Genomic DNA, 27,468 nt, shown 5'->3' with positions numbered 1-27,468 from the left:
AATGTTACCTTTTCAGAAGGGCTCCCTGATTTCCCAATCTAAATTAGCCATTCACAAACTGTTACCATCCTGTTATAGCTCTCCGTATAAAACCCAAACCAAACTCGTTGCAGTCAAGTTGATTCCAACTCATAGCAACCCTATAAGACAGAGCAGAACTGCCCCATATGGTTTCCAAGGAAGAGCTGATGGATTCAAAATGTCGACCTTTTGGTTAGCAGCCATAGCTCTTAACCACTGTGCCACCAAGGCTCCAAGTCTGTCTAAAACATGAATCTCTTCATCTCTCTGACATTTGGGAATAATACAATTTGCCAAAAATCAAAGCAGAGAAGAAGTAATTACATTCACATAGTAATCAAAACTTTATTTTCTACTCTTTTGGCATTTAATTTAATACAGTATCTATTTTGCTGTGCTTCTGCTGCCCCCTAAATAATAAGGATTTACCTTCTTGCCTATCCCCTGGATTTACCTGATCCTTGCTGGGTACAAAACCAGGGCTTAAGCATCCACATCTATAACTTGCTCTTAAGGTTAGTAAATTCTGTCCTTCTGATCTGCCACGCTAGACAAACATCAGGCAAAAATATCTTGGAGTCCTCACAATTAGAGTGTTTCTTTTAACTCATGGCAGCAACTGGAAATCTATGCCTATCATTATGGTCAGATAACATGGCAGTTATGGTTTCCCTGTTCTTGTATTTGCAAGTGGGTTTTAAAGAGGCTCTCTGAAAATGCAGTCCGCATAAGTGTAAGTATGAGGTCCAGGAGCAAGGGCCTAAATTGAAAAAATCCACAAGATTGAAGCTTTTACCAAGACACCAGAAATAAGGATACTGTTCTGTTTATTTGTTCAACAAACAAACTGATACGATCCATACCACAAAGTATTTGCAATGTTTGTTTAGAAGTTGTACAATTTTATTTAAGCTTTCTGACAATTCCAAGTTTGTTTTTTTCCTTCTATCCCTTAGTTATTAGAGAGATACAGATATTCAATCTCAGTTTGAAGAAAGTCAGTTTTGCTACATTGAGAAGACTAACAATTTATACAGATACTTTTTTATATTCTTTGCCAGTATATAAATACTTACATATAATGACTGAAAAAAAAAAAAGGGTAAGAGCTAATATACCCGTAAAGCTTTTTATTAGACTGATAATTTTCTTTTGGGGCCTTTATTCCATTTTTCTCTTCATTACTTCAGAATTTCTAAAGCAGTAATTTAGTACCTTAGCAAAAGTAAAATGAAATCAAATAAAATTAAAAAACTGTTTCTCAAACACATTCATCTCTGTCTTAATTATCTAGTGCTGCCACAAATAACCACAAATGGATGGCTTTAACAAAGAGAAGTTTATTCTCTTACAGTCCAGTAGGCTAGACGTCCAAATTCAGGGTGCCAGCTCTAGGAGAGGGCTTTCTCTCTCTGTCAGCTCTTGAGGAAGGTCTTTGTCATCAGTCTCTCCTTGGTCAAGGAGCTTCTCCACGCAGGAACCTCGGGTCCAAAGAAAATGCTCTGCTCCCAGTGCTGCTTCCTTGGTTGGTATGAGGTCCCCATGTCTCTCTGCTCACTTCTCTTTATATCTCAAAAGAAACTGACTTAAAACACTATCTAATCTTGTAGATCTCATCAATGTAATTGCCACTAATCCATCTCATTACATCATAGTGATATTATTTACAACATATAGGGAAATCACATCAGATGACAAAATGGTAGACAACCATACAATACTGGGAATCATGACCTAGCCAAGTTGACAGATATTTTTGGGGGACAGGATTCAATCCATGACAATCTACTTGAAGACTCCAGTGTGGCATTAGTAAGCATACATAGTGACCAAAACATATCTTTGCAAGACCACAGCACAAAAGTCACTTTAAAATATTAATAGAAATATATTGTCCAAAAATAGTTTGTAAAAAGGAAAATTAGAAGACTGCAAGTAACCAAAAAATAAACTGTTGCTGACAAGTCGATTCTGACTCATTGTGACCATATAAGACAGAGTAGAACTGCCCCATAGCGTTTCCAAGGAGCACCTGGTAGATTCGAACTGCTGACCTTTTGGTTAGCAGCCATAGCTCTTAACCACTACGCCACTAGGGTTTCCCTGCAAGTAATAGAGGAATGCATAAGAGAATAGGTGCTACTTTAACAATCCTCAGAAAATCTAATCTATCAGCTAGCTAGCAGATAAAACTCTCTTAGAAAATACAATCACAGAAAGCAAAAGATAAAAAGTAGAGGATTAATGTGTTACACAGTAGAACTGCTCCATGGGCTTTCTTTGCTGGCCAAGCCTTTCTTCCATGGTGCCACTGCGTGGAATCAAACCACCAATCTTTGGATGAGGAGTCGGCCATAAAGCATTTATGCAACCAAGGGACCATAGAGGAGTAATACAACAAAACTTTCAGTGTTTTTCAAATGAGGAAACTATATGCTTACAATGGAGACCGATCAGTTTCTATATATTATAATCCCTTGTCATGGATATCCCTTTAAGGTAATGTTGTTTTATAACCATAAGTAAAAATCTCCAAAAGATAGGTCTTTTCACATATACAAGTTACTAGTATATTCCTCTTAATCGAAGGGAACAATAATAATTACTCTTTTCTCCCTATAGAATATGCAGGATAGATCAGAGAGAAGAGACATAAGTGACACACCCTCTTGAAGTATTTCTTAAGTACCACTAAGGAAAGAAAGAGCTATTTGGTAAGCATTTTGTCAACAACAAGATTATAAGAGAAAAACTAGTTTCAAGCACAGGAAAATAGTTACACATCATTCTCTACTAAAAGGAACCAGGTATGAAGCAGGCAACATTCGAAGGAAGGCCCGGGTATTTTCTTTCACCAGAAAAGAAGGGAACACTCAAAAGTCTAATAAAGTATATTAAAAAACATAGCAGCCACCTTGAAGAGGCCGCCCCTATTTTAGCATCAAAGATTAATGACTTTAATTGATTTCAAAACACTAAATAAAAATCCATGAATGTACAGCAATACACACACACAGAAAAGAGAAAGATAAATAGAAAAAATATTTAATGTGTCTCCTATATGATAAATAACTGTTATATCAACTCCTAAATCAGTAATTAAAAGGAAAGAGTTCAGGAGTGACCCTGTCATTTTCAGAGAATTGTAGTTCATCTCAGTTGATAAGATAAAGTTCTTCTCTACTGAGAACTGGCAGCTAATTAATGTAAAGATATGACAGAATTAAAAACTTTGCAAACCCCAAAGAAATAACTGATTCCGACAAGGATTATCAATGCATGCTTAAAACCAGAGGTGAAAGGTTATTAGGAAACAGGATATTTGCACAGCGTCAAAGTATCACCCCACATATATTTCTGAGAGCAAAGAGAAAACAGGTTCCACATGAGCTCATGTGCCCATGCAAAACCTGTATGTAGACCAAGAGTCAGTCGTTCAAGCGGAACAAGGGGATACTGCATGGTTTAAAATCAGGAACGGTGTGCATCAGGGTTGTATCCTTTCACCATACTTATCCAATCTGTATGCTGAACAAATAATGCAAGAACCTGGATTGTATGAAGAAGAATGTAGCAACAGGATTGGGGGAAGATTTACTAACAACTTGCGACATGCAGATGACACAACCTTGCTTGCTGAAAGTGAAGAGGATTTGAAGCACTTACTGATGAAGATCGAAGACTACAGCCTTCAGTATGGATTACATGTCAGCATAAAACAAAAATCCTCACAACTGGACCAAGAAGCAACATCATGACAGATGGAGAAAAGACTGAAGTTGTCAAAGAGTTCATTTTACTTGGATCCACCATCAACACCCTTAGAAGCAGCAGTCAAGAAACCAGAAGATGTATTATATTGGGCAAATCTGCTGCAAAAGACCTCTTTAAAGTGTTATTAAAAGCAAAGATGTCACTTTAAGGACTAAGGTGAGACTGACCCAAGCATGGTATTTTCAATCACTTTATATGTATACGAAAGCTAGACAATGATAAAAGAAGACAGAAGAAGAATTGATGACTTTGAATTATGATGTCTCATGTACTTTGGAGGTGTTTATCAGGAGGGACCAGGCACTGGAGAAGGACAGACCATGAAACAAGATATATGCCTCATACCACACACAAAAACAAATTCAAAATGTATTAAAAGATCTAAATCTGAAAATCAAAACCATAAAATTCCTATAGTCACTTTTTATGAAGTGTTAACCTCAATCTAAGCAAGCTTTCAGATGTAATTTCCAGTTACAGGAAATAGAAGAACAAGTTAAATGATACCACTAGGAATCAATCAGACAAAAAGAATGAAAGAAAAAGATGGAGGGGAATTCTTCTGGATTAAAGAGTCTAAAGAGACATAAAAACCATTTGGGAACAACTGAAGTAATAAGAATATGAAAGATACTAAATGATACTAATGAGTGCTTGCTTAAGTGCTCTTATGTATGATAATAATACTGTAGGTTTTATCCTTATCTTCAAGAAATGTATGCTGAAGAATCTTAGAGTAGTGCCCAGAAGTCAGCAACTTACTTTCAAATAAAACAGAAAAAATATTAGATGTGGATATAAAGCCAATTATTAAATCTAGGAAGTAGGTATACAGTGACTATTTGAGGGCAATGATAAAATGAACTTTTAAAAATGCAATCTGTACAACATGGGATTTACAGGAGGATGTGTTTCAGCCCAAATGGGTTGCTTACTGAAGCACTTGGTTTTGGAAGTAGGTACATTCTAGACCTTTTACATACCATGCTTTTTAAGTATGTTGAATGTAATTTTACTGCTTTTTCCAACACTCTTAAATTTGATCTTGCCAGTGGTGGTTTTATTAACCATGGAAACTTTCTTAAACATAACTCAAAGTTAGTGTGGGGTTACTGTAATTAATTAGGTAGCTAACATAGTATTTAGCTGCAGGTAAATTATATTAGACCAAACCTCTCTTTGGCACTACTTTCTATGGGTTGTTTACACAACAAACTCTGTTATCAGAATTCTTGATACAGTTGCTCAACTACTGCATCAAAAGGCACAGGTTTTTCAGTTGTATATATTCTCCTAAGACCCAACCATCTAAAATAATTAACTGTGAGATTTACCAAATACAAAGATTCAAATAGCTTTGGCAACCTAGACCTTCAACTACTGTTCTAGTACTTAGAGTGATACCTTCTTCAACTCAGTGTCTGTTACCATGGCCCAGAACCACAAAGAACCTGATTATTATTACTCTCACATCAGTCTCCAATATATTACTCTTTGCAAATATATTTTTATTTAAATAAACTAAAAACTCTTAAAAAAATTAGTATTAACGCTAATGTACCATCAAATTTATATTGTGATTTGAGGGGTCATATTCTGCTTTAATTTACTCACAATTTATCAGTACCTTTTCATTATCCTGGTTGGGTTTACTCCTTGGTGATGTCGGCACACAAAGATTGGTTTCGTCATCTACTGCATACTGTCTGCCAGACAGAAAATCCCGTAGTTGACTCTGTAGGAAATGAAGAGTATTACTAATAAATTGTTACACTGACTATGAAAAATATTTCAGACCTAGCTCCACTTCATGCCAACGATGTTCCAGGACACAGCACATTACCTGACACGTGCTTGGCAGTCCATAAGTATACATGGAATTAAACTTCATAAGAAAACATTTCACTCTGTTTCCAGTGGCACCTATACTCAAAGAATTTTACAAGTTTTGAGTTAAAAGACCTTGGAAATTTAGTCTGACCCTTTTATTTTAAGGAAGAAAAAAATGAAAGACAAAGAAAAGTCTTACCTGAGGTCCCACGATAGGTAAAAATTTTATCATCTCATGTATTAATGATTTAGAATCTGACGAGATTAACTGGTTTTAAGAACACTAGTTGTAGATACTTAAAGTGTGTGAACTAGTGAAGAAGTGGTGGTAAAAACACTCTAAATCTTCAGATAACCCACAATAAATGTTTCATTTTGGAATGTACATAAGCAAACTTGGCATGGAAACAACACAATTTCAAACAAAACAGCAAAGTTTCCATGAAAAGATAATTTATAAAAAGATATTTGCTTTCACTCTGCCCCATTATTCAATATTTCTATATTATGCCATGTACTCTAAGTGAGCTAGTATCATATATACATTCAGGCACACACGCATGCACACACGCACACACACACACACTATTCCTGATGAGTTAATCTGAAGGAAAGGTACAAACTAAATTAATAAAGCCCAATGAAATTTCAAAGGGCCCTGGTAGCCTAACGGTTATGCACTTGGCTCCTAACCGAGCAGCTCCAAGGCAGAAACACTTGGAGATCTGCTCCCATAAAGGTTACAGCCTAGAAAACCCTATGGAGGAGTTCTGCTCTGTCACATGGGGTCACCAGGATTCAAAATCAACTCCATGACACCTAACAACGACAATGAAATCTCAAACCACTTTTACTCTCAGCTATTTTTTATCGCAAAGCTATAACTAAAATAACTTACCAATAAATATTACTTAAAGAGTAATATGATTTGCCACAATTCTGCTGATACCATGAGCTGGTACTCGTGAAGAATTAACCATAAGAGAAAAAAAAAATTAGAAAACCTAGAATTTTGTTGTTCATAATATATATAATCTTCCAATCTCAAAATTAGAGTTCACTGAAAAAAGAATTTACTACTTAAATTTTTAATAGAGGTGCCGTATTTTTTGGTAAATAATGATGCGCCCACACATATAATAATAACCACATGGCACACCTAGGAAAATAATGCCCAAGGGGGTTGTGCAGTTGGCAAAAAATGTATAACGCGCAGTAATTTGCATAAAAATGTGGTAGTTCTCACACTTGAGGCTGATGTTTTCAGAAGAGAAGCTGAAAACAAAAATTTATTTTCCATAAACAAAATGTTATTTTTAAAAATGTGAGATTACCTAGGGTTAAAACTATTTTCATATTTAATTATATTTAGACTTGATTATTCTAGATCTCAAAATATGGTCCAAAAACTCCTGAGGAACTCAAGAACCTTTCAGGGCATCAGTGAGGTCTTCCCCCTTTCACTTTCACCTACAGGTCGATGTGAAGCCAAATTTACTTCATATACTTCAATCAAAACAACATATTGAAGAGATGCGAACATCAAAATATGGCTATTTTCTACTATATAAGACATTAAAGAATTTACAAAAATGTAAAACAATGTAACTCTTCTCAAAATGTTTTCTTTACTTTTGGAAAATACAGTTATTTTTCATAACAATGTTATTTACATTAAATTTAATGTTTGTTATCAGGGTTTTTAATAAATTGATAAATATTTTAAACATTTCTCAATTTCCATTTTAATATGATAAATATAATCCATATAAACAAAATCTCTTTATGATACTAAATAATTTTTAAAAGTGAAAATGGGTCCTAAGACCAAAATATTTGACAACCAGGACTCTAGAAAATATAGTGTAAAGCTTTCTGGGGTAACCATAAAAATTCCAATATATCTGAAGTGATACACTATTAATTTTACTGATTTGTACCTTACTGATTTGATAAATTGATACCTGCAAATGACTTCTGACACTAAATACCCAGAGTTTGGCCAACCTTTACAGGTTAAGGACATAGTCCTCCACAAGACTGCCCTCACTTCAGACACCAACCACAGGCTCAGATTCCATAATGTGCCAGAATGACTCACAGAAGGAAGGTGTTATACTATGATCCAGTTTTATTATAGTAAAAAGATATAAATCAGATCCAGCCAAAGGGAGATGCACAGGGCAGCGTGTCTGGGAAGGTCCCAAGTATGAAGTTCCCATTGTCCTAAGGGATGTGTCAACCTCCCAGAACATTAATGTGTGGCAATGTGCAGAATATTGCCAACTAAGGAAGCACAACCTGAGCCTTGGTGTCCAGAGATTTCACTAAGGTGTCATTATGCAGGTATGATTGATTGAGTCACTGGCCATGAGATTGAACTCAATCTTCAGTTCCCCTCTCCTCTCCCTGGAGCTCAGACTCATATTACCTGACTCAAAGTTCCAACTCTAATCAAATGTGGTTAGTCTTTCTGGCATGGCTAGCCCCCAACCTGTGTCATCTTATTAGCATAAAATATCAAGGGGCCCACCATGAGTTACCTCAGAGAATAAACTATCAGGTGTGATCTGAGGGGCTCACCATGAATAACAGACACTCAATCACTCCAGAATTTTGAATGGTTTAAAAGCTATCTCCAGAACCAGGGACAAAGCCAGGCAAATTCTATACTACACACTACTCATTCTATTTTTACCCTCTTATTTACTTGGAATATCTACTATACTTTTCCATTCCACTAATGGCTACCGTCCCTTTTCCTGCACTCAAACCAGACTTGTATGCCTCTATTATTATTTAAAAATGATATTGGCTGCTACTTCTCCCAACAAACTACAATGTTTAGCAGTTTTAATTCTAAACTAGTATCAGAATCTCCCTTAGAATAAGCCTTCCATTTTAGCACTTCCATTATTCCCAGTCCATCATTAACATTTTAACTACATAGGCAAACACATATTCCATTGCTTATTACATTTTCCCCTAAATAGATATCTGTTCTGGTTCATCTGTTGTTTAATTATTAGGGTCTTTTTTTTGAAAAGTATTTTCCTTAGACAAGTCATAGGGATGACGCTCTCAAATTCTGCATATCCTGACTTCTTCCTTTAACTTAACTGATAAATGACATTTCGTTGGGGACAAGATTCTTAGGTCACTGTCCTCTTTTTTCAGGAGTCTGGACATGCTATTTAATTTTTTGTTCCTTTTAAATAACTTGTTCTTTTTGTCAGGAAATTTAGAATATTTGTCTTTATCCTTAAGAGTTCAGAAATTTTTCCAGGATACGCCTAGGTATTTCTTACCAATACAGACGCTGAAACTTGGTAAAAACTCTCAATCAGCAAACTCAGGCTTCTTTTCGGTGAAAGGAAATATTCTTTTACTACTTGAGTGATTATGACCTCCATCTGTTCTTTTTCTCCTTCTGAGACTATCTATTGCATGTTAAGCCTTCTGGATTTAACTTCCAAGTTTCTTAGCTTTTCCCTCATGATTTCTTTATTATTTTTTTTTTTTTCCTGTGCTTTATTTATTGTGCTTGATATTCAGGATACAAATTTGGGTCTAAAGAAGCCTTCGTGGCTCAGTGGCTAAGCGCTTGACTGCTAACCAAAAAAGTTGGCAGTTCGAACCTGCCAGCCACTCTATGAGAGGAAGATGTGGTAGTCAGCTTCTATAAAGATTTACAGCCTTGGAAACCTACGGGGCAGGTCTACTGTATCCTATAGGGTCGCTATGAGTCAGAATCAACTTGATGGCAATGGGTTTGGGTTTTTTTGGTTAATTTGGGCCTGAATTCATCTACTGATCTGCTGCATTAGGAAATATTTTCCTCTCTTCAATTTTTACGTATCTAGAAAGCCTTATGTTTAGGCATTGTCCTTCAATTTCCTTAAGTATTCTTTTTTTTTTTTTTTAAAGCAAGTTGTTGTCATTCCCCTCTAGCAGATCTACTTTGTTGGGCACATGTGTTACTGGCTGACTCATCTTTCTCTAGCTGCTGGAACCCCTTAGATGGTCCACTGTTTTCCTACATTGGCTCTCTGGGATCAGCTCTGACTACTGAGGTACCTTAAGTAATGACAGCCCTACAAGTAACAGAAGTTGAAATGATCCCCACCTCTACGGACCTGCAGTATAGAAACAAATGGGCTGCCAGTCACCTGCTTACATCAAGAAAAAAAAAAGTCTTCTCATAGTCTCGCATCCCTCATCAAAAGGAAGAAGTAAGTGTGCCTATTCAGCTACTTCTGGGAATCCCGGCACACTCACAGAGAGCATTTGGAGACTTTTCCCAGAGGTCCACAGATCTCTAAGAGCTGCTAAACTGTTCTCAGGACCTATCATTTCTGCTCTTCACCTCAGGTTTCACCCATTTCATGAGAAAGCAAGCCCTGTACCAATTCTCTCTACTTAGACTCCAGTTAGAATAAGAAAAATACAAGGCCTTATTTGCTTCCAGATGCTCATGGACCCAGCACCCATTTTCCTCAGGAGAGGAATTATAAAGTAGGGAGCAAAGGGAAGAGGGATGTGTTCAAGTTACCATGTTCCCAGAATTCCCATCTTAATTTTATCTTAATTCCTCATAATCCCTACCTTACTTAGGCTACAACAACTAAGACACACAAAAAGACAAGTTTATCAAGTTCATGAAAATTTAGGATCATGAAATTCAGAAGTATGTGGAATTTTCTGATATATATATGTTTAAAGGCACTTTTAGCATAAGCTAGGGTCATACTTAGTTTTTGAGAAATTAATCCAGGGATGTGTTTTTCTGCCAGCTTTCTTCTCACTGGAAATTTCCTGAGAGGAAAAGTAGGTATTAGAGATCAAATTGTTAGCTTCCAGGGTTTAATGCAGAACACTTTTTACTTCATACAGTATCATCTTAGGCACTTCAATTTCATTCCTGATGTTCTGCAAAAGAAGCCATGTTGACATTTGGAGACAGCCTGCCACATAGAATTATCTTAAATAATACTACCCATGCAACTATCTATTTTGCTTTATGTATACCCTTGTATAGTGCATACTGTAAGATGATTCACTTAAATGAGGAGACTTAGTTGAAGGCAAAGAGTAGGATGAAAACATTGTGCCCCAAATACTTCACGTAGGTCATACTCTCATTGGCTTATCAGAAGATTTTCTTTGTTGTTCCTACAATCTAATACTTAAAACGTTTGATTATCCTCTCTAAATTAACTATGTGACACAAGTAAGCAAACGAAATAGAGCTACAGAAGAATAATAAAAAGTATTTTAGCTCACAAATATCCTTATCAAATGTGTGGGCATACACATGTGTGTTCTGAGAAAATCACTACAGGGCAAAGGTCTCCATTCTGGCCCAATGAGGCAGAGATCAAAACTGCCTGCCAATACCTATCCTCCCCTTCTTCCTTTTTTTTTTTCCTAGCATATGTCTATCTAGAATAAAGACTATATTCTCCACCCTCCTTGACAGCTTGGTGTGGTTGTTGCTTTAGACAATGAAATAAAAACAAAAAAAGTTATGCATCCGTAATAAGAAAGGGAGTGCTGTTCTCCCTAACTACTTCCCACTGCAAAGAATATCAGCATAATGTCTGGAACTCCAACAGCCATCTTGGAGCATGAGATAATCTTGAGGGTAGAGATCAAGCATTAAGATGATAGAACAGAATGACTGAAAAAGCCTGGGTCTCTGATAAACCCTGAGCTATTATACCAGTCTTGTGTTACTTGCCTTTAGACATCTTTTATAGATGAGAGAAATAAACTTTCACTTTCTTTAAACCACTGCTATTGCGGAGGTTTCTATTAAAAGTGGCCAAAACACTCTTCCTGAGTCTTATGTAAAAAATAACATGTTTGAATACCTTAGAGGATACAATAAGCATTTCCTTCTAATTCCGGCTGCAATTACTAGCTATTAGCACTATTACTATTTGTTGGCACTCAGTAAATGTTAAGATAAAAATAATTTTGACACTTTAAACAAAATCTAGATATGTCCAAATACATCCTAAAACACTTTATTGTAATGTGGACAAAACCAAACTGCAAAGGATGCTACTCCGCTTAATTTTTAAATTTACATCCTATAAAAAAATTAAGGCTATTTTTGATATGTATGTCCAAAAAAAAGAAATAGTCCAATGAAGTCTATTATCCTATATACTGTATAGTACTGTTCTCATTAAATAAGCAATAACCCTATCTCAGTAAAATAATAACATGTATTACTAAACTACAGAAAGTCATGTAACAAATGCCAAGTGAACAGATGCACATTAAACCAAGAAAAACTGCCGTAATTCAGAAAGAAATCAGGCATCTGGGACTGATTTCTTTGTTAAAAATTTTTCATCTAATAAAAAGCTATTCTTCCATTTCAACCAAATAACAATAACACAAGTCCAACAAAATTTACCACCGAAATCTTTCTTTCAGGTACTGAAGTTTCCACTCTAACATGACCCCAAAAGCAAAAGCATAATCAAGTTCCTATACCTGGCGATGCTACAGCTTACAATAGAAATCAATCTAGCAGAATTAAGTCTGATTCAAATAGAACTGTGAAGAAATACTTACAGGGGATATCTTGTCATTCTTTTCACAATTAGAAGTCAAAATCCTACATTTTTGATAAACATCAATCAGATCTAACATATTACTATTCTTCAAGAAATCATCGTAAGACTTCCTAATGTCCTCATAATGGCCAGTCACTTCCATATTTTCAACTGGTAAGTTCAATTTCTCATGTAGTAAGTATTTCCAGGTCAATAATACATCACTTAGAGAGACTGAAAATTCTCCACTGTGCTGGAAGAGATAACAAAAATGAAAAGGTAAAGTTGTGTGCTATGTATTTAATTTATAATTCAGACAGAAAGTACAAATTGAATTGTTATAATAAAATCAACAATGAATTCTTGTGGGTTTGAAAAGAACATACAAGTTGAGCTAGGGAATAATTTCAGAGAAACCAGATATAAAGGGAAAGGTTTTGGTGATTTTTAAAATATGAAAAACTAAGCCAACTTTGAGAAGTCCTGGCGGTGCAACGGTTAAGCACTCAGCTGTCAACCAAATAGTTGGCTATTCGAACCCAACAGCACTCCATGGGAGAAAAGACTTGGCAATCTGCTCCCGTAAGGATTATACCCATCCTCTGCTGTCAAGTCAATTCCAACCTATAGTGACCCTATAGCACAGAGTAGAACTGCCCCATAGGGTTTCCAAGGAGCTCCTGAGGGATTCAAACTACCAACCTTTTGGTTAGCAACTGCAGCTCTTAACTACTAAGCCACCAGGGTTTCCCCATAAAGATTAGAGCCTAGGAAACCCTATGGGGCAATTCTGTTCTGTCATACATGGTCACTTTGAGTTGGAATCAACTCGTAGTCACACAACAAGGCAAGTTTGCACATGACAAACTGCCAAATATATAATCGTTGTCTTATTATTTCCCGAGGTTCACTAAATTTCTTCCACCCGAAGGTGGGGGCGGAGGGTAAAGCAATATTTAAGTACTACTGATTGGGGAAAAATTTGACTCTCTTAGTATTTAGTTCCTTTCAGTTTTTTTAGCTAATGTACTTTTAATCTCTTATTTAGAATTGTCTGTGCCATAGTGAATTCTCACATCCCACACTATTCCAAATGCAAGTCTTAAAACAATCCTACAGATTACTTTTTGAAAATTATATTTCATTTCATTACTGTTCCAGGGAAAGCAAAACACCAGAGCTAAAACCATGGTCCAGAGAATAATTCTGAATCTTCCCTGTTCGTGAACACGCTCAACTGTAACAAACAAGCGTTAAAAAGCCATAGCCAGGTTTCTTTCTAAAAGTTGTCAGATGTTACTCATCAGGCAAAGTTGTTCTTTTTTTAATTTTTTTTCCCTTTGTTTTTTGACTGGCTTGCTATTTTTTCCCAGGAGAAATAGAACAGATTGTAATCTGGCCGTAGTGACACAGAGTTGCTTACAGACTCACTAATGTTACCAACATTCCTGCGTGTCAATATTTTATGTAACTATAGTTTTCTTTAAGGTCTCTTCCTCAATAACCACATGATAAATTCTCTCAGTAAACATGCCGAAGGCTCTTGTATTGATTGCATTCTGCCCCCACATTAATATTCCAGACATTAATAATGGTGCCCTCCAAAAAATGCCAGCCTTAATTCAATAAAAAATTCTAGCTACTCCTTTCCAATGAAGTATGAGTAACAAATATCTTTAAGTATCCATATGTGGTTTTGTGAAATGTAATATGCTGCTCCCCTCCACAGTTCCGTTCCTTTAAGGAGCCCTGGTGGCTCTGTGATTAAGCACTTAGCTGCTAACTGAAGAACTGGAGATTCAAACCCACCAGCCGCTCTACGGGAGAAAGATATAACAGTCTGCTTCCATAGACTACAGCCTCGGAAATCCTACGTGGCAGCTCTACTCTGTCGTGTAAGGTCGCTATGAGTTGGAATCTACTGAAGAGCAATGGGTTACTTTCTACTAACACTAAGATCTTCCCATCAACTGCATTTAAAGATGGGTAGGTGGGTATTTTATATGAGTCGGAATCAACTCAACGGCACTGGGTTTTCTGGGTAGGTAGGTATTTAAGTAGAACTATACTATAATTCAGAGCGCTGGTGGTACAGTGGTTAAGAGCTCGACTACTACCAAACCGTTGGCAGTTCAAATTCACCAGCCACTCGCTGGAAACCCACTGGGGCAGCTCTACTCTATCCTGTAGGGTCACTGTGAGTCAGAATGGACTCAATGGCAGTGGGTTTTTTTTTTTTTTTTGGACACTATAAAAAAAAGTTGTTTTGTTTTTTTTTTTATAATTCAGAAGCCCTGGTGGTGAAATGGTTAAGCGCTCAGCTGCTAACAGAAAGGTCAACAGTTTGAACCTGCCAGCTGCTCCATGGGAGAAAGATGTGGCAGTCTGCTTCTGTAAAGATCGCAGGCCTGGACACCCTATGGGACAGTTTTACTCCATCTTAGAGGGTCGCTAGGAGTCAGAATCAACTCGCTGGCAACTGGTTACGCTATAATTATTTGAACTAAACTGTAACATCTGTCTTTACCCAATGAACAATAATAAAAAGAAATCAAGGAGAGCCAAATAATATACTATCATCTACATATTTGGGAGGAAGCCCTGGTGGCGTAGTGGTTAAGTGCTACGGCTGCTAACCAAAGGGTCGGCAGTTCAAATCCGCCAGGCGCTCCTTGGAAACTCTATTGGGCAGTTCTACTCTGTGCTATAGGGTCGCTATGAGTCTCAATCGACTGGACAGCACTGGGTTTTTATATATATGTATATATATATTTGGGAAACCCTGGTGGCATAGTGGTTAAGTGCTACAGCTGCTGACCAAGAAGTCGGCAGTTCGAATCCACCAGGCGCTACTTGGAAACTCTCTGGGCAGTTCTACTCTGTTCTATAAGGTTGCTATGAGTCGGAATCGACTCAACAGCAATGGGTTTGGTTTTTTATATATTTGATTCTTTAAAATCTCTACCTTTCTATCTTTTATAACAGCCACATTTTTTACTGACTAGCCAAATTTGGGAAACCCTGGTGGTGTAGTGGTTAAGAGCTATGGCTGCTAACTGAAGGGTGGAAAGTTTGAATCCACCAGGCGCTCCTTGGAAACTCTATGGGCAGTTCTACTCTGTCCTATACGGTCGCTATGAGTCAGAATCAACTCGACAGCAGAGGGTACCCAAATTTAAGACAAAGTATCTTAACTGCCTTAATTAGCTCTCTATTCATCCAAGGAGGCAACTAAGAAAACTATTCTCATTATCCTGAGGGTAGGAACCTGTTACATCATAATTATTAAGATTAAGATATTTCATGAAATTAGTTCAATAAACAAAACAAAATCAGCAACTCTCAAATCTCGGATCCATAACCCAAACGTAAGACAAATTTGTAATTTCCCAACATTGCATCAAAAATTATATACTTTATTTCCCAATTCCACAAAGATCTCACACCATAAAGTTTCCAAATGGTATTTAAATAAGTCCAATTATTTACAGTATAAAACTAAAGAGTTTTATCTTAAAAATTCCGAGGACTATTTTTAGTATAACACCATGTTAAAAATAAACTAAGATTCTGCCTAATGAAAATGTACAATTTATCCTCGCACTGTTTGACTATAACTAGTTGAAGTAAAACTCTGCAAGCTCTTGATCTTGTGAGAAAAGGTTTTGACTAGATTAACAGTGTTTATTCTCAGACTGTAAAAACACTTTAAAGCCAAATAAATATGCACTCCAGATAATCAGTTTTTATGATCAGGTGCACACCAAGACAGCATATTCTATTATTCAAACCAGTAACAACTGATTGAGAGTCTGTGGTCAAATCAGAAATGTTTTGCTAGGAAAACACGCCAGCTGGCTAATATCTGAAGGAAGTTCAAAATGTTCAACACTTCAATTCTCGGATGGATATACGGATTGCATTTCACAAGAATAAAATGAGAAAAGCAGGAGTTACACATTTTTCAGAGTACTTCTACCAAAGTTAGTTTTTATAAAAATTCAAAATTTTAAATAAAATTCACATAATTAACTAATTGGTTTTTGAATGGGCTATATGCCTCTGGGTAAGATACTGAAACCCCTTGGAGTCAGTTTCCCTAGTTAAAAACTGAGATTGTACATATTAAATAACACCTGATAATGGTAGGTAATGAGAGGTCCATTTCCTTTCTTTTTCCATAGTCAAAGTAAAATAATTGTAAGTCTGTTTGTGTGCGTGTGGGCAGGGAGGGAGATGGAATACAATTTTTAAAACTGTCTCTTCTTATTTGTTAGGTCACTGTTAGGTCACTTTAACATCTGAACATCAAATGCAGGTGCTATGATTATTTTCCATGAAGTTACAAAATTTATATACTCATTTGTTTTATCTAGTGGAACATTTGTAACCTTCTAAACAAAGCTATTTAAGGGCAAAGAATATCCTATATAACAAATCGCCACACAAATTCAAACTATAAAGCCAATTCCGAAAAAATTAACCAACTAAGGAAGTCATAAGGAAAATAAATGCCATAGCCCTTAACGCATCTATAAGTAGGTTAAATCACAAGAGTAAAAACTGCTTGAAATAAATATTTTTACAATAAAAAAAAAAACTCTGCTTGAGAGATGTTACCACATTCAAGCTAAAATACTCTCCCTCTCAGAAAACATGCCAAAAACTAAAACCCAAAGATTATTTTAATGTATCCTTTATTTTTTCCCACTTAAGCAGTTAAGTAGAGTCTGTAGGTGATGGAAACAGTTAACATACTCGGCTGCTAACTAAAAGCCCATCCAGAGGCACCGTGGAAGAAAGGCTTGGCAATCTACTTCTGAAAAATTAGCCCTTTAAAACCCTGTGCAGAACAGCTCTACCTGACACACGTGGGATAGCCATGAGGCAGAGGTGACTCTCCAGCAACTGGGTTACTGGTTTAAACAGTTAAGAAATGAAGCCATTAGACAGACTAACTCTACTACATAGTTATTCAGAAATTTTACTGTAATTAAATTCAGTTGAAAGGATTATACTTTAGGACTCACGTTCTCAAATTTCAAAGAATTAAAAGCTTGAATAGAGCCCAAACATGAGATGAGAAAATAGGTGAAACATATATAGACAACCAATTCCACCATTTTATTACTGCTTGCTCATTATGAATGCACCTGCGGGCACATGTATATTTTGTTTCACTTTGCTGAGTGACTTGGAAGTCTGTGCAGCTAAGGACACCTGAGCTAACTCCGTACATGGGGAGGTGAAGTAAAATTAAATGGCCACCCACCATCTCCATCACACACACACGTACACAAACTGGGAAAAGCTCAGTTGCAACTCACCTCTCCTCTTCCTTCCTACCCAGAGTCTGAACTTTCACAGTGAATTAAGTGCATCAGCAAATAGAGAGTTTTCCACAAATGAGACTCTGACTGGCTGCTCTATAAACAAGTCCTAAAGAAAAACTGACTTGGACTGCATATTTCTATACGTCAAATTTCTTACAATGAGAACTGAAATTTTTTCAGGATACATTTCACTTAGCTTTTTAATAAAATATATTTACTTCTTTAAAAGTAATTCATTCATTCATACATACATACATAAAAGGAAGTGATTGGAACATGGCCTGTATGATTCCAAAACTATACCCTTTAATTTTATACAATACTGATTCTTAATAATTGCCTCAATTTATGACACAGACATCAGGCACCAATCTCTTCTTTGCTATGACTTTTATCTCACACACACACACACACAAAAATTAAAGGTGAGAAAATTAATAGGCTATTAAGTTACACATCTGACAGGGTATTCTGAAATTTCTCTCTCTCCATATTTTCCTATGGCTGATCATCAAAGTTTAGTTCTCGGCTAGTCGGTTCTATTTATAAAATAACCTCAGAATCTATTACTTATCTTAGTAGCATTTCTTCAGACTACAACAAAAGGACAGATTAAAAAAAACTAATGATAAAAAATTTTTAAAACCCTCAGGCAGTAAAACTAGCAGGACTTGGTAATGGACTGCAATAAAGAGCAAAGAAAAGAGACTCAAGGATGACCCTCAGGTATCTAACTTTGGTGGCTGAATGAACAATGGTGCCATTGAGATCAAGAATATGAACAGGAAGGTAGAATAAGGAAGCAAACTGTATGCTCTATTTTTAAAAATTGATCTGGTCATGATAATGGAACATCAAAGTAAAGACGTCCAGCAACTAATTAATCTTACCAATCTAAGACTCAGTACAGGGGTCTGGCATATAAAAATGCTGGAGAAACAACATAAAAGAAAAAATTCAGTAGAAGTCAGTAAAATGAAGCACACTATGATACAAGATCAGCAAAACGAATAATAAAGAGTTAATAAATTAATATATACATTTATATATACATAATCTTTCAAAGAGTAAGAAAGAGACAAATACAACTCAGTAGTAAAATAAGAAAAGAATATGGACAGTTCAAGAAGAGAGATCTGCGCAGTCAAATAAGCATTTGAAAAAGCACTTTAAATGCTCTAGTTATCAGAAAAAATACAAATTAAAATGAAATAACATTTTTTCTATTTTCTGATAAAGTTTGACAACATCTAATATAGAAAAAAAAAGAGAGAGAGACATGAAAATGGTACTCCTGTATACTGCTGACATAAATGTAAATTCTCACAGCCACTTTGAAGCAGTATGGTAGTATCAAGTCAAATTAAAGCTGTATCTATCATGTGACCAGTAAGGTACGGGCCCTAGAGAACCCCTTGCTCGGTGCACAGACACCTCCTTTCAATGTAGAGCTGTTTGGAACAGCAAATAACTTCAAACAACCTAAAGATCCACCAGCGAATAAAATTCATCAGTCATACAATGGAAGATATAAAAATGTTAAAATGAATAAATGAGATCACTTTTCTGTCCACAGTACCTGAAGAAGTTCTGGAAACAATGCTCACTGAAAAAAACAAGATGCATAAAAATATGTATACCATCTGTTATAATTTAAAAATAGACATATTTCACTAACAGGACAATTTGGCAGACTGAATGTGGAGAACACATAAAACTACAGGAGAAAATTCTTTTTTAAGCATGACTGTATTGTCCAGAAGAGAAGGGAAACTCCAAGGTGTCAGAAATAATGAGAAACTGCCAGGAAACCCATAAGACAAAAACCAAACCCACAGCCATCGAGTCGATTCTGACTCATAGCAATCCTATAGAACAGAGTAGGCTTTCCAACGCCTTCCAATGAGCAGCTGGTGGATTCGGATTGCTGAACTGCTCACCTTTTGGTTAGCAGTCATAACTCTTAACCACTATGCCACCAGGGCTCCAAAGGGCCAATACAGAGGGGTAAATACGTGGTGGAGCCTGTGTTTGCTTGAGGGCATCTACCACTCAGTGGTACTCAAGCCCCTGGTTTTCATGAACCCTGAGCACAAAGTTTAAGAGCCAAAGCTAAGCCTAAGAAAGGTAGGAAGCTAGATCAGAGACCGTCCCTATGTAATCCATCATATAAAAGCCAAAGCCCCTTAAAGGCCAACAATCTTAGTACATACACTAGAAAAAGAATCTGCCCAGGAGAGGTGAGGGTGGAGACGACAGCCAGTGAAGTGGTTTTTGAAGTAGCTTCAGTATTGTGCTTACCTCTCTGAGTGATCTTCAGTGAGATTTTTGCCTAATAATTAATTTCTGCTGAGGTAAGAGAGAGCAGAAAATTGGAAGTTTATTTCCAGGAGTCCCTGGGTGGCACAACCTTTAAGCTCTAGACTACTAACCAAAAGGCTGACAGTTCGAACTCCCCCAGAGGTACCTCAGAAAACAGGATTGATGATCTGCTTCCAAAGGATCACAGCCTTGACAATCCTACGAAGCAGTTCTACTCTGACACACGTGGGGTTGTCATGAGTTGGAATCAACTCAACTGCAACTAACAACAACATTCCTGGAAGAGTATAAAACTTAGAGTCTGTGAACTAAAGAGTAGAGTTGAGGGCAAGAGTACCCTAATTTGACAACTACAGGAATTACGTGCGAGTTTGTATTATGAATTATAGCACTCCCACTGGGTCCCCAAAACACTGTCAGCTACGCTTTACACCATTCAGGCAGGAGGAAAGAAAGCTCTTTTCTGAGGAACCTGTCTACCCAAAAAGGATATCTTAAGATAGTGACATCAGAGGTTCCCCAACCAAATGACCCAGCCAGGTCAGGTAGACAAGCCTGTAGTCAGCACTTTCAATAAGCATTTTAGTGCTCCATTTATGTAAATGGCCAACGATCATTACGAGAAAAATTTCCAATAGGAAGGAAAAAAACCCTCCCAAGTAAAACTAGCAGAAACAAAGAACTTGAAGGAAACAACATGCAAGAAGAAAACCTCATAAGTATCATTAATATTCTCAGAAAAAAGTATTATTTAGTATTCTTAGAAAAGGAGGAAGAAATATTGCATCTTATAAGGAAGAACAGGATGCGGGTTTAAAAAGAGAAAGAACAAAAAAGAGGCCTTGGAAGTAAAGATGATAACAGCAGAAAATTCACTAAACTATTTAACATTGAATATCTTATAGAATATTGGTTGGAAGATAAAGGAAAACAAAACGTAGAATAAAAATGCAGGAAGTAGAACAGAAGAAGAAACTAGAACAAAAGTAGAAGAACCAAAGAAGGGAAAATAGAAGAGCAAAAATAAGAAAATTAAAAGTTTCAATAAAAGGGAAGTTTGCCATTTACCAGGAATTCCAAAAGAAGAAAAGCAAACAAATTTTTTAAAAAATCAAAAGTTTCCAAGAACAAAGGACATGCATTCCCAGATTGAAAAGCCCCCTCTGAGTGCTCAACAAAACTAGAAACAAAGAGTAAGACCTACCAACCTCCAGAAAGGGAAAAAAAAATTCATACAAATGACTAAAACTTAGAATGACAAAATTCTAAGGAATAATTATAATTGAGAACCAAGCCATCATATAAGAACAAAGATCATACAAGTATAAGAGTAACATATAGTTTCAGGTATTCGAGGTCTCTAAAAACTTAATGCCCTTAAACTCCTTCTCAGGAAGCTACTGGCAAATGTTCTCCATCAAACCATGAGAGCAAATCAAGAAAGAGTAAAACATGGGTCCAGCAACAAGGTGTACAAAAGAGAAGAAAGATATAGGGGATTGTAAGAATGATCATGATAAAGAAAGATGGGAGCTGGCCTAGGGATCAACCAACCCAGACTGAAGCAGGTCAGAAGAGTCGAGAAAAGATATCTCCAAAGAGATTCGAGATAGAATACTTTTTTAAAAAAAATATATTGAGAAGAAATTTATGTAACTGGAGAAACTTTGGAGACAATTAGTAAAGAATATATAGAAATCTAAGCAAACAAAAAAAAATTAAATAGTATTAACTCTAGGGGAAAAAATAATGACCCAAGAAAAAAAATGCTACTAGTAACATTTAGTGGACAACAATGAAAGCTGTCTTAATCAAAATTACAATATAACTATATTGGGAGGAAGGGACAAGTGGGTGGACAAAAAAGTGGTCATACTGTGGTGGGTACAACACTGTATGAAAGAAAGAAAGAACAGAGATTTTCATGTGTTTCATTCACTGTAATATCCACAGTACATAGAATTATGCTTATCACACAGTAGTAATCTAATAAAAACTCTTTTTAAAATTCTTTAATAAGGAATAATTCACGTGAAATACAATTCACCAATTTTGAGTGGACATGCTGCTGTTCTTTTCCCATCCCCCCTCCTCCACCCTCTGGTAACTACCAATCTTTCTTTTGTCTTGATGGATTTACTGTTTCATACAATATGTGTCCTTTTGTGTCTGGATTATTTCCTTAACATAATGTCTTCAAGGTTCATCCATACCACTAAACACTTGATGAATGAATACCAAAAGAATTAGTTAAAAATTGAGAGTGGTTGTCTCTAAGGAAGAAATCCTGGTGGTATTGTGGTTAAGTGCTACGGCTGCTAACCAAGAGACTGGCAGTTTGAATCTGCCAGGCACTCCTTGGAAACTCTATCAGGCAGTTCTACTCTGTCCTATAGGGTCGCTATGAGTGGGAATCGACTCGATGGCAGTGGGCTTGGGCTTGGTCTCTAAGGAGCAAGAAATGGGGAGCTTGGGAAACAGAGTGGAGTCCAAGGAATTGCTGTTTTTTTCATACCAACCTTTATGGAAAACCATCTGACTCCTTAAATATGTGCACGCTTAACTTTGATAAAGATTTTTTATTGTGTTTAAAAAAGAGAAAAGGAATCATTGCCATTTAACATTAAAGTCTCAAGCAGTCCTCACAAAAATTCCTACAAAGTCTACCTAATCATCTTCTAAATAAACTTGCTTTTTCCTCAAAAGTTAGCTCATAATTAAAAAAAAAAAAACCACTTCTTTCTGAACTCAAGCCAATGCTCCAAACTGGTTCTGCCTGGTTCAGTCATGGCCGACAAAGTGAAGCCCTAACAGATCCAAACTATAAAAATGTGGGTGAAGCGGAACAATAAACGGGATGGGAAAAACTACAAGTAGAAGCCCTGCTAGGAAATTAATCTCCCTCTTAGAAAACAAGGGCAGCATGTGTGTTGTACAAATCTCTTGACTAGCAGAGTTGGAAACAGCTGTGCCCCACTTAAAGCTGGTGGCCGATGGGCACTGCTTTGAATGTGTGCTGCTATCCACAGTCCCGGAAATAATCCATTCTCCAGCATCAGGCTCCTGAAAGGGCTCACTATGCCTCTTCTAAATCTCCCATTCTAGAGCTTCAATTCATAATTTTTCCCATTTCGCTTATTGTTTTGCTTCACTTAAATTTTTAAAAAATTTTAAAAATGTTAAAAAATTTGAGTCTATTCTGATTCTGCTTCTTCAGTCATGATTGAACTGGTTTAAGCTCTTTTGAAGTCCTGATGCAAATGTTCTGCTGAATTATTAGTACAGTGACAGCAATGCTTCCACTGATTTCTCCTTATAAACATATATATTCCATCTACATTTTGGTTTTAAGATAAGATTTTTGTGGAATTGTCTAGGAACCTAATTATCACTTACATCACTGTTTCCTCAGTAGACTGGATTCCAGATTTCAACCAACATATAAAAAATAACTTTTGTAATAGAAATCATTTATATTTGGAACAACTTACGGACCATTTCATGACCTTGAACTTAAAAACTATCTTCTCTGAGCTGTCTTTTCATAGATTCGCTTCATTTATTTAGTTTAGAGACAAGTGCTATTATATTATTTAAGTAACTCAGAATTTAACTTAAAATCATGAGTAAACACAAACATCTTACAACTTGGCCTATATTCTTACCACTGATTTGGGATCCTGGAAATCAGTGAACTAACAAGGAAAAAAAAAGATAATTTCTGCTTATAAGGATTCTCAGGTATTGGAGTATGTTATCAAGGGATACTGCAGAATCTCCTGGAAAACACAAATATTCCCACTTGAATTCTATTATTATTTCAAATTAAATTTCCCCACCTCCCCCTCACCTTCACCACCACCACTGCAACTCAAAATAAAAAACAAAGATTTCCTTTCCTGCTGTTCTCATTTTTGCAGTGGCAACTGCAAAACTATTCTCTAAGCTATTCAAACGATCTAAGCATCATCTCTAATTCTGACTTTTTTAATTCACTATGTTTGATCAGACAACCAGTCTTACCAACCTTTTCTCGGAATACTTCTCGAATCCGTTTCTTCTGTTGTTCTGACTGCCATGACTGTAGCCCAGACCATTATAATCTCATGCCTGGATTTGGGACAGCTTCCTAATGATCCCCTGATTTCTACAGTCTTCTCACTAGGTTTATACTCCTCAAATATTACTTTCATCATGCCATTCCCTGGTCAATAACTTCTATATTCTTTTGCACGATCTATAGCATTGCTGCCCAAATGTCACCCCTCACAGATGCTGCTGCCTGCTAAATCCCCTTTCAAATGAATTCCTAGCTGCTCCCTGTTGGATAAGCAAAGACCCTGAGATATATAGGTGTGCCCCACATTCATCTTCCTGCAATCCTTGCTATCTAGGTACTTGGCTTACTGTTCTCATAAAATGGAGTCTGTTGTTCTTAATTTAATTTTCCAATTCATCCAATATATGCCGAATTGACTGAAAGAGCATTAAATGAAATCAGCATCAAGGGCATTGTTTCCAAGGGAAATGGGAGGTAGATACAATATGGAATGGGGGAAGATAAAATATATATATATATTACTGTGTTAGACTGGAATTAGAGTTGGAAGTATAAACTCTTGATTTTTTTTTAAAAAAATATAATTCCTAGCTCTGTCTGCTGGAAGAGCCTAGAAATAATAACACCCCAGTAGCAATGAGTATAAGCAGCCCTGGTGGCACAATGGTTAAGTGTTTAGCTGCTAATCAAAAGGTTAGCTGTTCAAACCTACCAGCCACACCATAGGAGAAAAGACCTGGCAATATGTTCCTGTAAAAATTACTGCCTAGAAAACCCTATGGGGCCATTCTACTCTGTCCTATAGAGTCACTATGAGTGGGAATCATCCTGACAGCACAGAACAGCAGCAATGAATACACCTAGAGACAGTTATCTTGGTTGGTAAATAACGTTCCCTACCAAAAGGAACCAAGGCTCTTTGGAGAAATGGCTAATTCTAGGTTTAGGGCAGAAAAAGAACAAGATAAGTCAGGGACATCTTGTGCCTTAAATTAAAGAAGTATTCAAAAAGTGATGGATACAAAGAGAGAGACTGAGAATAATGATGCACATGTGGTCAGCAAAAGGTCAGCAGTTTGAATCCATCAGCCACTTCTTGGAAACCCTATGGGGCAGTTCTACTCCATGCCATAGGATCACTATGAGTCGGAATCGAGTTGGTGACAATGTGCTTGGTTTGGTGGTTTTTTGTTTTTGTTTTTTTTTGGTGATTTAAACTAAAGAACAGAACACACTGGATACATAACTTCCCCCTTCAATCACACTGGCCCTTTTGCATTTTCTCAAACTCTATAGGTACTCTTCTGCCACAGGGTCTTTGCATATGCTATTCCCATCCTCATCTTGCCCATTCCCCGCCCCCTCCCCCACCTTTGCCTACTTAACCCCACTCCTTCCTTTGTTGCTCAACTTCATCTCCCTGACCAGGTCAACTCCTTGGTCTCATAGCATCATATACCTCTTCTTCTCATAGCTAAAATTTTACATTTGTTTCTGTGATTCTCTACCTCATGCCTTTCTCACCTACTAGGCAATAAGCTTCATAAAAGCAGCAGCCATGACTGTTTTTTCTCACCATTTTAACCCCACCTATCACAATACCTGGCGCATAAAAGCTCAAAGAAAAAAAATCTGTGGAAGGAAGGAAGAAAACTAACATTTATATTGGCCTCCTTGCTATTCCTTGAACACGCCAGACATATTCCCACCTCAGGGCCCTTGCATCCACTGTTCCTTCTGCCAGGCAGTCTCTTCCCACAAAAATTCCCAAGGCTAGCTCCTTCTCCTCTTTCAAGTGTTTGCTTAAATGACATCTTCTAGATGAGGCCTTCTTTGAACATCCTACTCCAAACTGCAACAACTCTTCTGCCCCAACCTCTATACATTTGTCAGATCCATCTCTTTATTTTTTCTGCAGCATTTACTATGCCCTAAAATACTAAATATCTTACTTATTAGAGTATTATCTGTCTCTTCCCACTAGAATATTAACTCCCTAAGGGTGGGGATTTTCTTCAGTGCTGTATTCCCAATGCTTAAAATAACTTCTAGGACACAGTAAAAACTCAACAGATATTTTTTGAAAGAACGACTGGCTACATATAACAATGCAAAATAAAATTTTCTCAAATTTTCTATATTCAAAATTTATCTTAATATACATCTTAATATTTATCTTAATACACAATCTAGCCTAACAAACCTATTGAAAACAATTCTAACCTTCAAAATTTCTCTTGTATAGTCAAGCTGGTCTCCTTACCATCTTCAAACCATCATGATTTTTATCGCCCTGGACCCTTCTTCTGAACTGACTTCCCCCTTCCTTCATTTCTCTCCTAAATTCTTCCCGTCCAAAGGCGTCCCTTCCTTTAAGTAAAAAAAAAAAGTACACTGTCTAAAATCTAAGAACGCTTTCCTTGCCACTCCAGCCTATGTTCATCCTTCTCTCATCTGAATACCCCTATCCTTTTAGCTGGGGCTCATTCCAAACACTAGCTAGCATCAAGCTAACTACATAAAAGTGACTCTGTGAAGATTAAAAAAAAAAATTTTTTTTTCAAGATCTCAGTGGAGATCAGGAGAATCAGACTTTCCAGGATTGGGACACAGGCATCAGTATTTTCTTTAATGTGTCCTCAAATGACTCTCATTCACAGCCTGGCCTGAGAACGACTATCTATACCACAAAGTCTAAAACTAGTCATAAAGTACTTTGTGGCTACATTTAAATAAACATTATTAATGTGTGCCTTCTAGAACTTCTTTTAGAGAAAGAAGTCTTATATTAAAAAAAATTTTTTTAACCATAATAACCATGATCTGCATGTTTATCTTAAAAGTCTTCAGTAAACATCAAATATGCATTGTCCCATGTCAAATTGTACATCCGAAGGCCCTAATTTTGAAATAAATCATTCAAAAACAATCTTAATATCTTGAGTCACAGGTACGCAAAGGCATTTTCAAAAACAGCATACTGATAATACCATAGGAGACCATATGTTGCAAAAAATTAATGTAATTAAGCTTGTTAAAATGAGCAACAACCAAATAGTTAAAAAAAAAAAAAAAAAAGGTAACCCAATTATAGTTTACTAACCTGTTTGTTGTTCTCTGCCATGGAAAGCTGCAATGCCAAGAGCATGAAGTCTGCACCACATACAGTAGTTCGCTCAGAGCTACAAAGAGTGTGCCAATTCCGTCTAAACTCTTTGATCATATCCAAGACGGACGTCTGGTAAAGCACAGCCATCCTCTTAAAGTAGGACAGGATACAATGTTAAGTTGCATTATTTTAATTGGAAATTAACATCTAAGATGTGTAAACAACCAGAGTTAGAGAAAAAATAAAGAGCGGACAAGAGGTCATTTTATATTGACCAAGACCACCTTTAATTAAATTTAGGAAAACAGAATAACAATACAACTCCTGTGCAACCATATCTTCCTCTCAGTTAATTTTAACTCAAATCTTTCGAAATAACAAAATCCAACCCTTAATCTGAAAAACCATGCAAAACATACGTAGATTCTGCAAACTTATAATTATAGACAA

At 36.5% G+C, this 27,468-nt stretch overlaps 1 protein-coding gene across 5 annotated transcripts in view; it reads right to left on the bottom strand.

The window, feature by feature from the left end:
- Positions 1-27,468, bottom strand: part of PARPBP (PARP1 binding protein) — an 82,698-nt gene that overhangs the window by 51,336 nt on the left and 3,894 nt on the right. For 3 of the 5 annotated variants that reach the window (XM_049884187.1, XM_049884190.1, XM_049884189.1), the window contains exons 2-4: positions 27,013-27,168; positions 12,214-12,447; positions 5,423-5,530 (exon numbers count right to left, since the gene is read on the bottom strand). In XM_049884187.1, coding sequence (XP_049740144.1) covers positions 5,423-5,530; positions 12,214-12,447; positions 27,013-27,165 — 495 coding nt within the window. In that variant the 5' untranslated portion in view covers positions 27,166-27,168. Of the gene's footprint in view, positions 1-5,409; positions 5,531-12,213; positions 12,448-27,012; positions 27,169-27,468 lie in introns of all 5 variants that reach the window. The other 2 variants (XM_049884192.1, XM_049884188.1) reach the window with 2 other exon arrangements.

The sequence above is a fragment of the Elephas maximus genome, chromosome 4 (assembly GCF_024166365.1).
Source record: "Elephas maximus indicus isolate mEleMax1 chromosome 4, mEleMax1 primary haplotype, whole genome shotgun sequence".
Lineage (NCBI taxonomy): Eukaryota > Metazoa > Chordata > Mammalia > Proboscidea > Elephantidae > Elephas > Elephas maximus.
The sequence above is the reverse complement of the archived record's forward strand: the minus strand, read 5'-3'. Positions and strand labels throughout refer to the sequence as shown.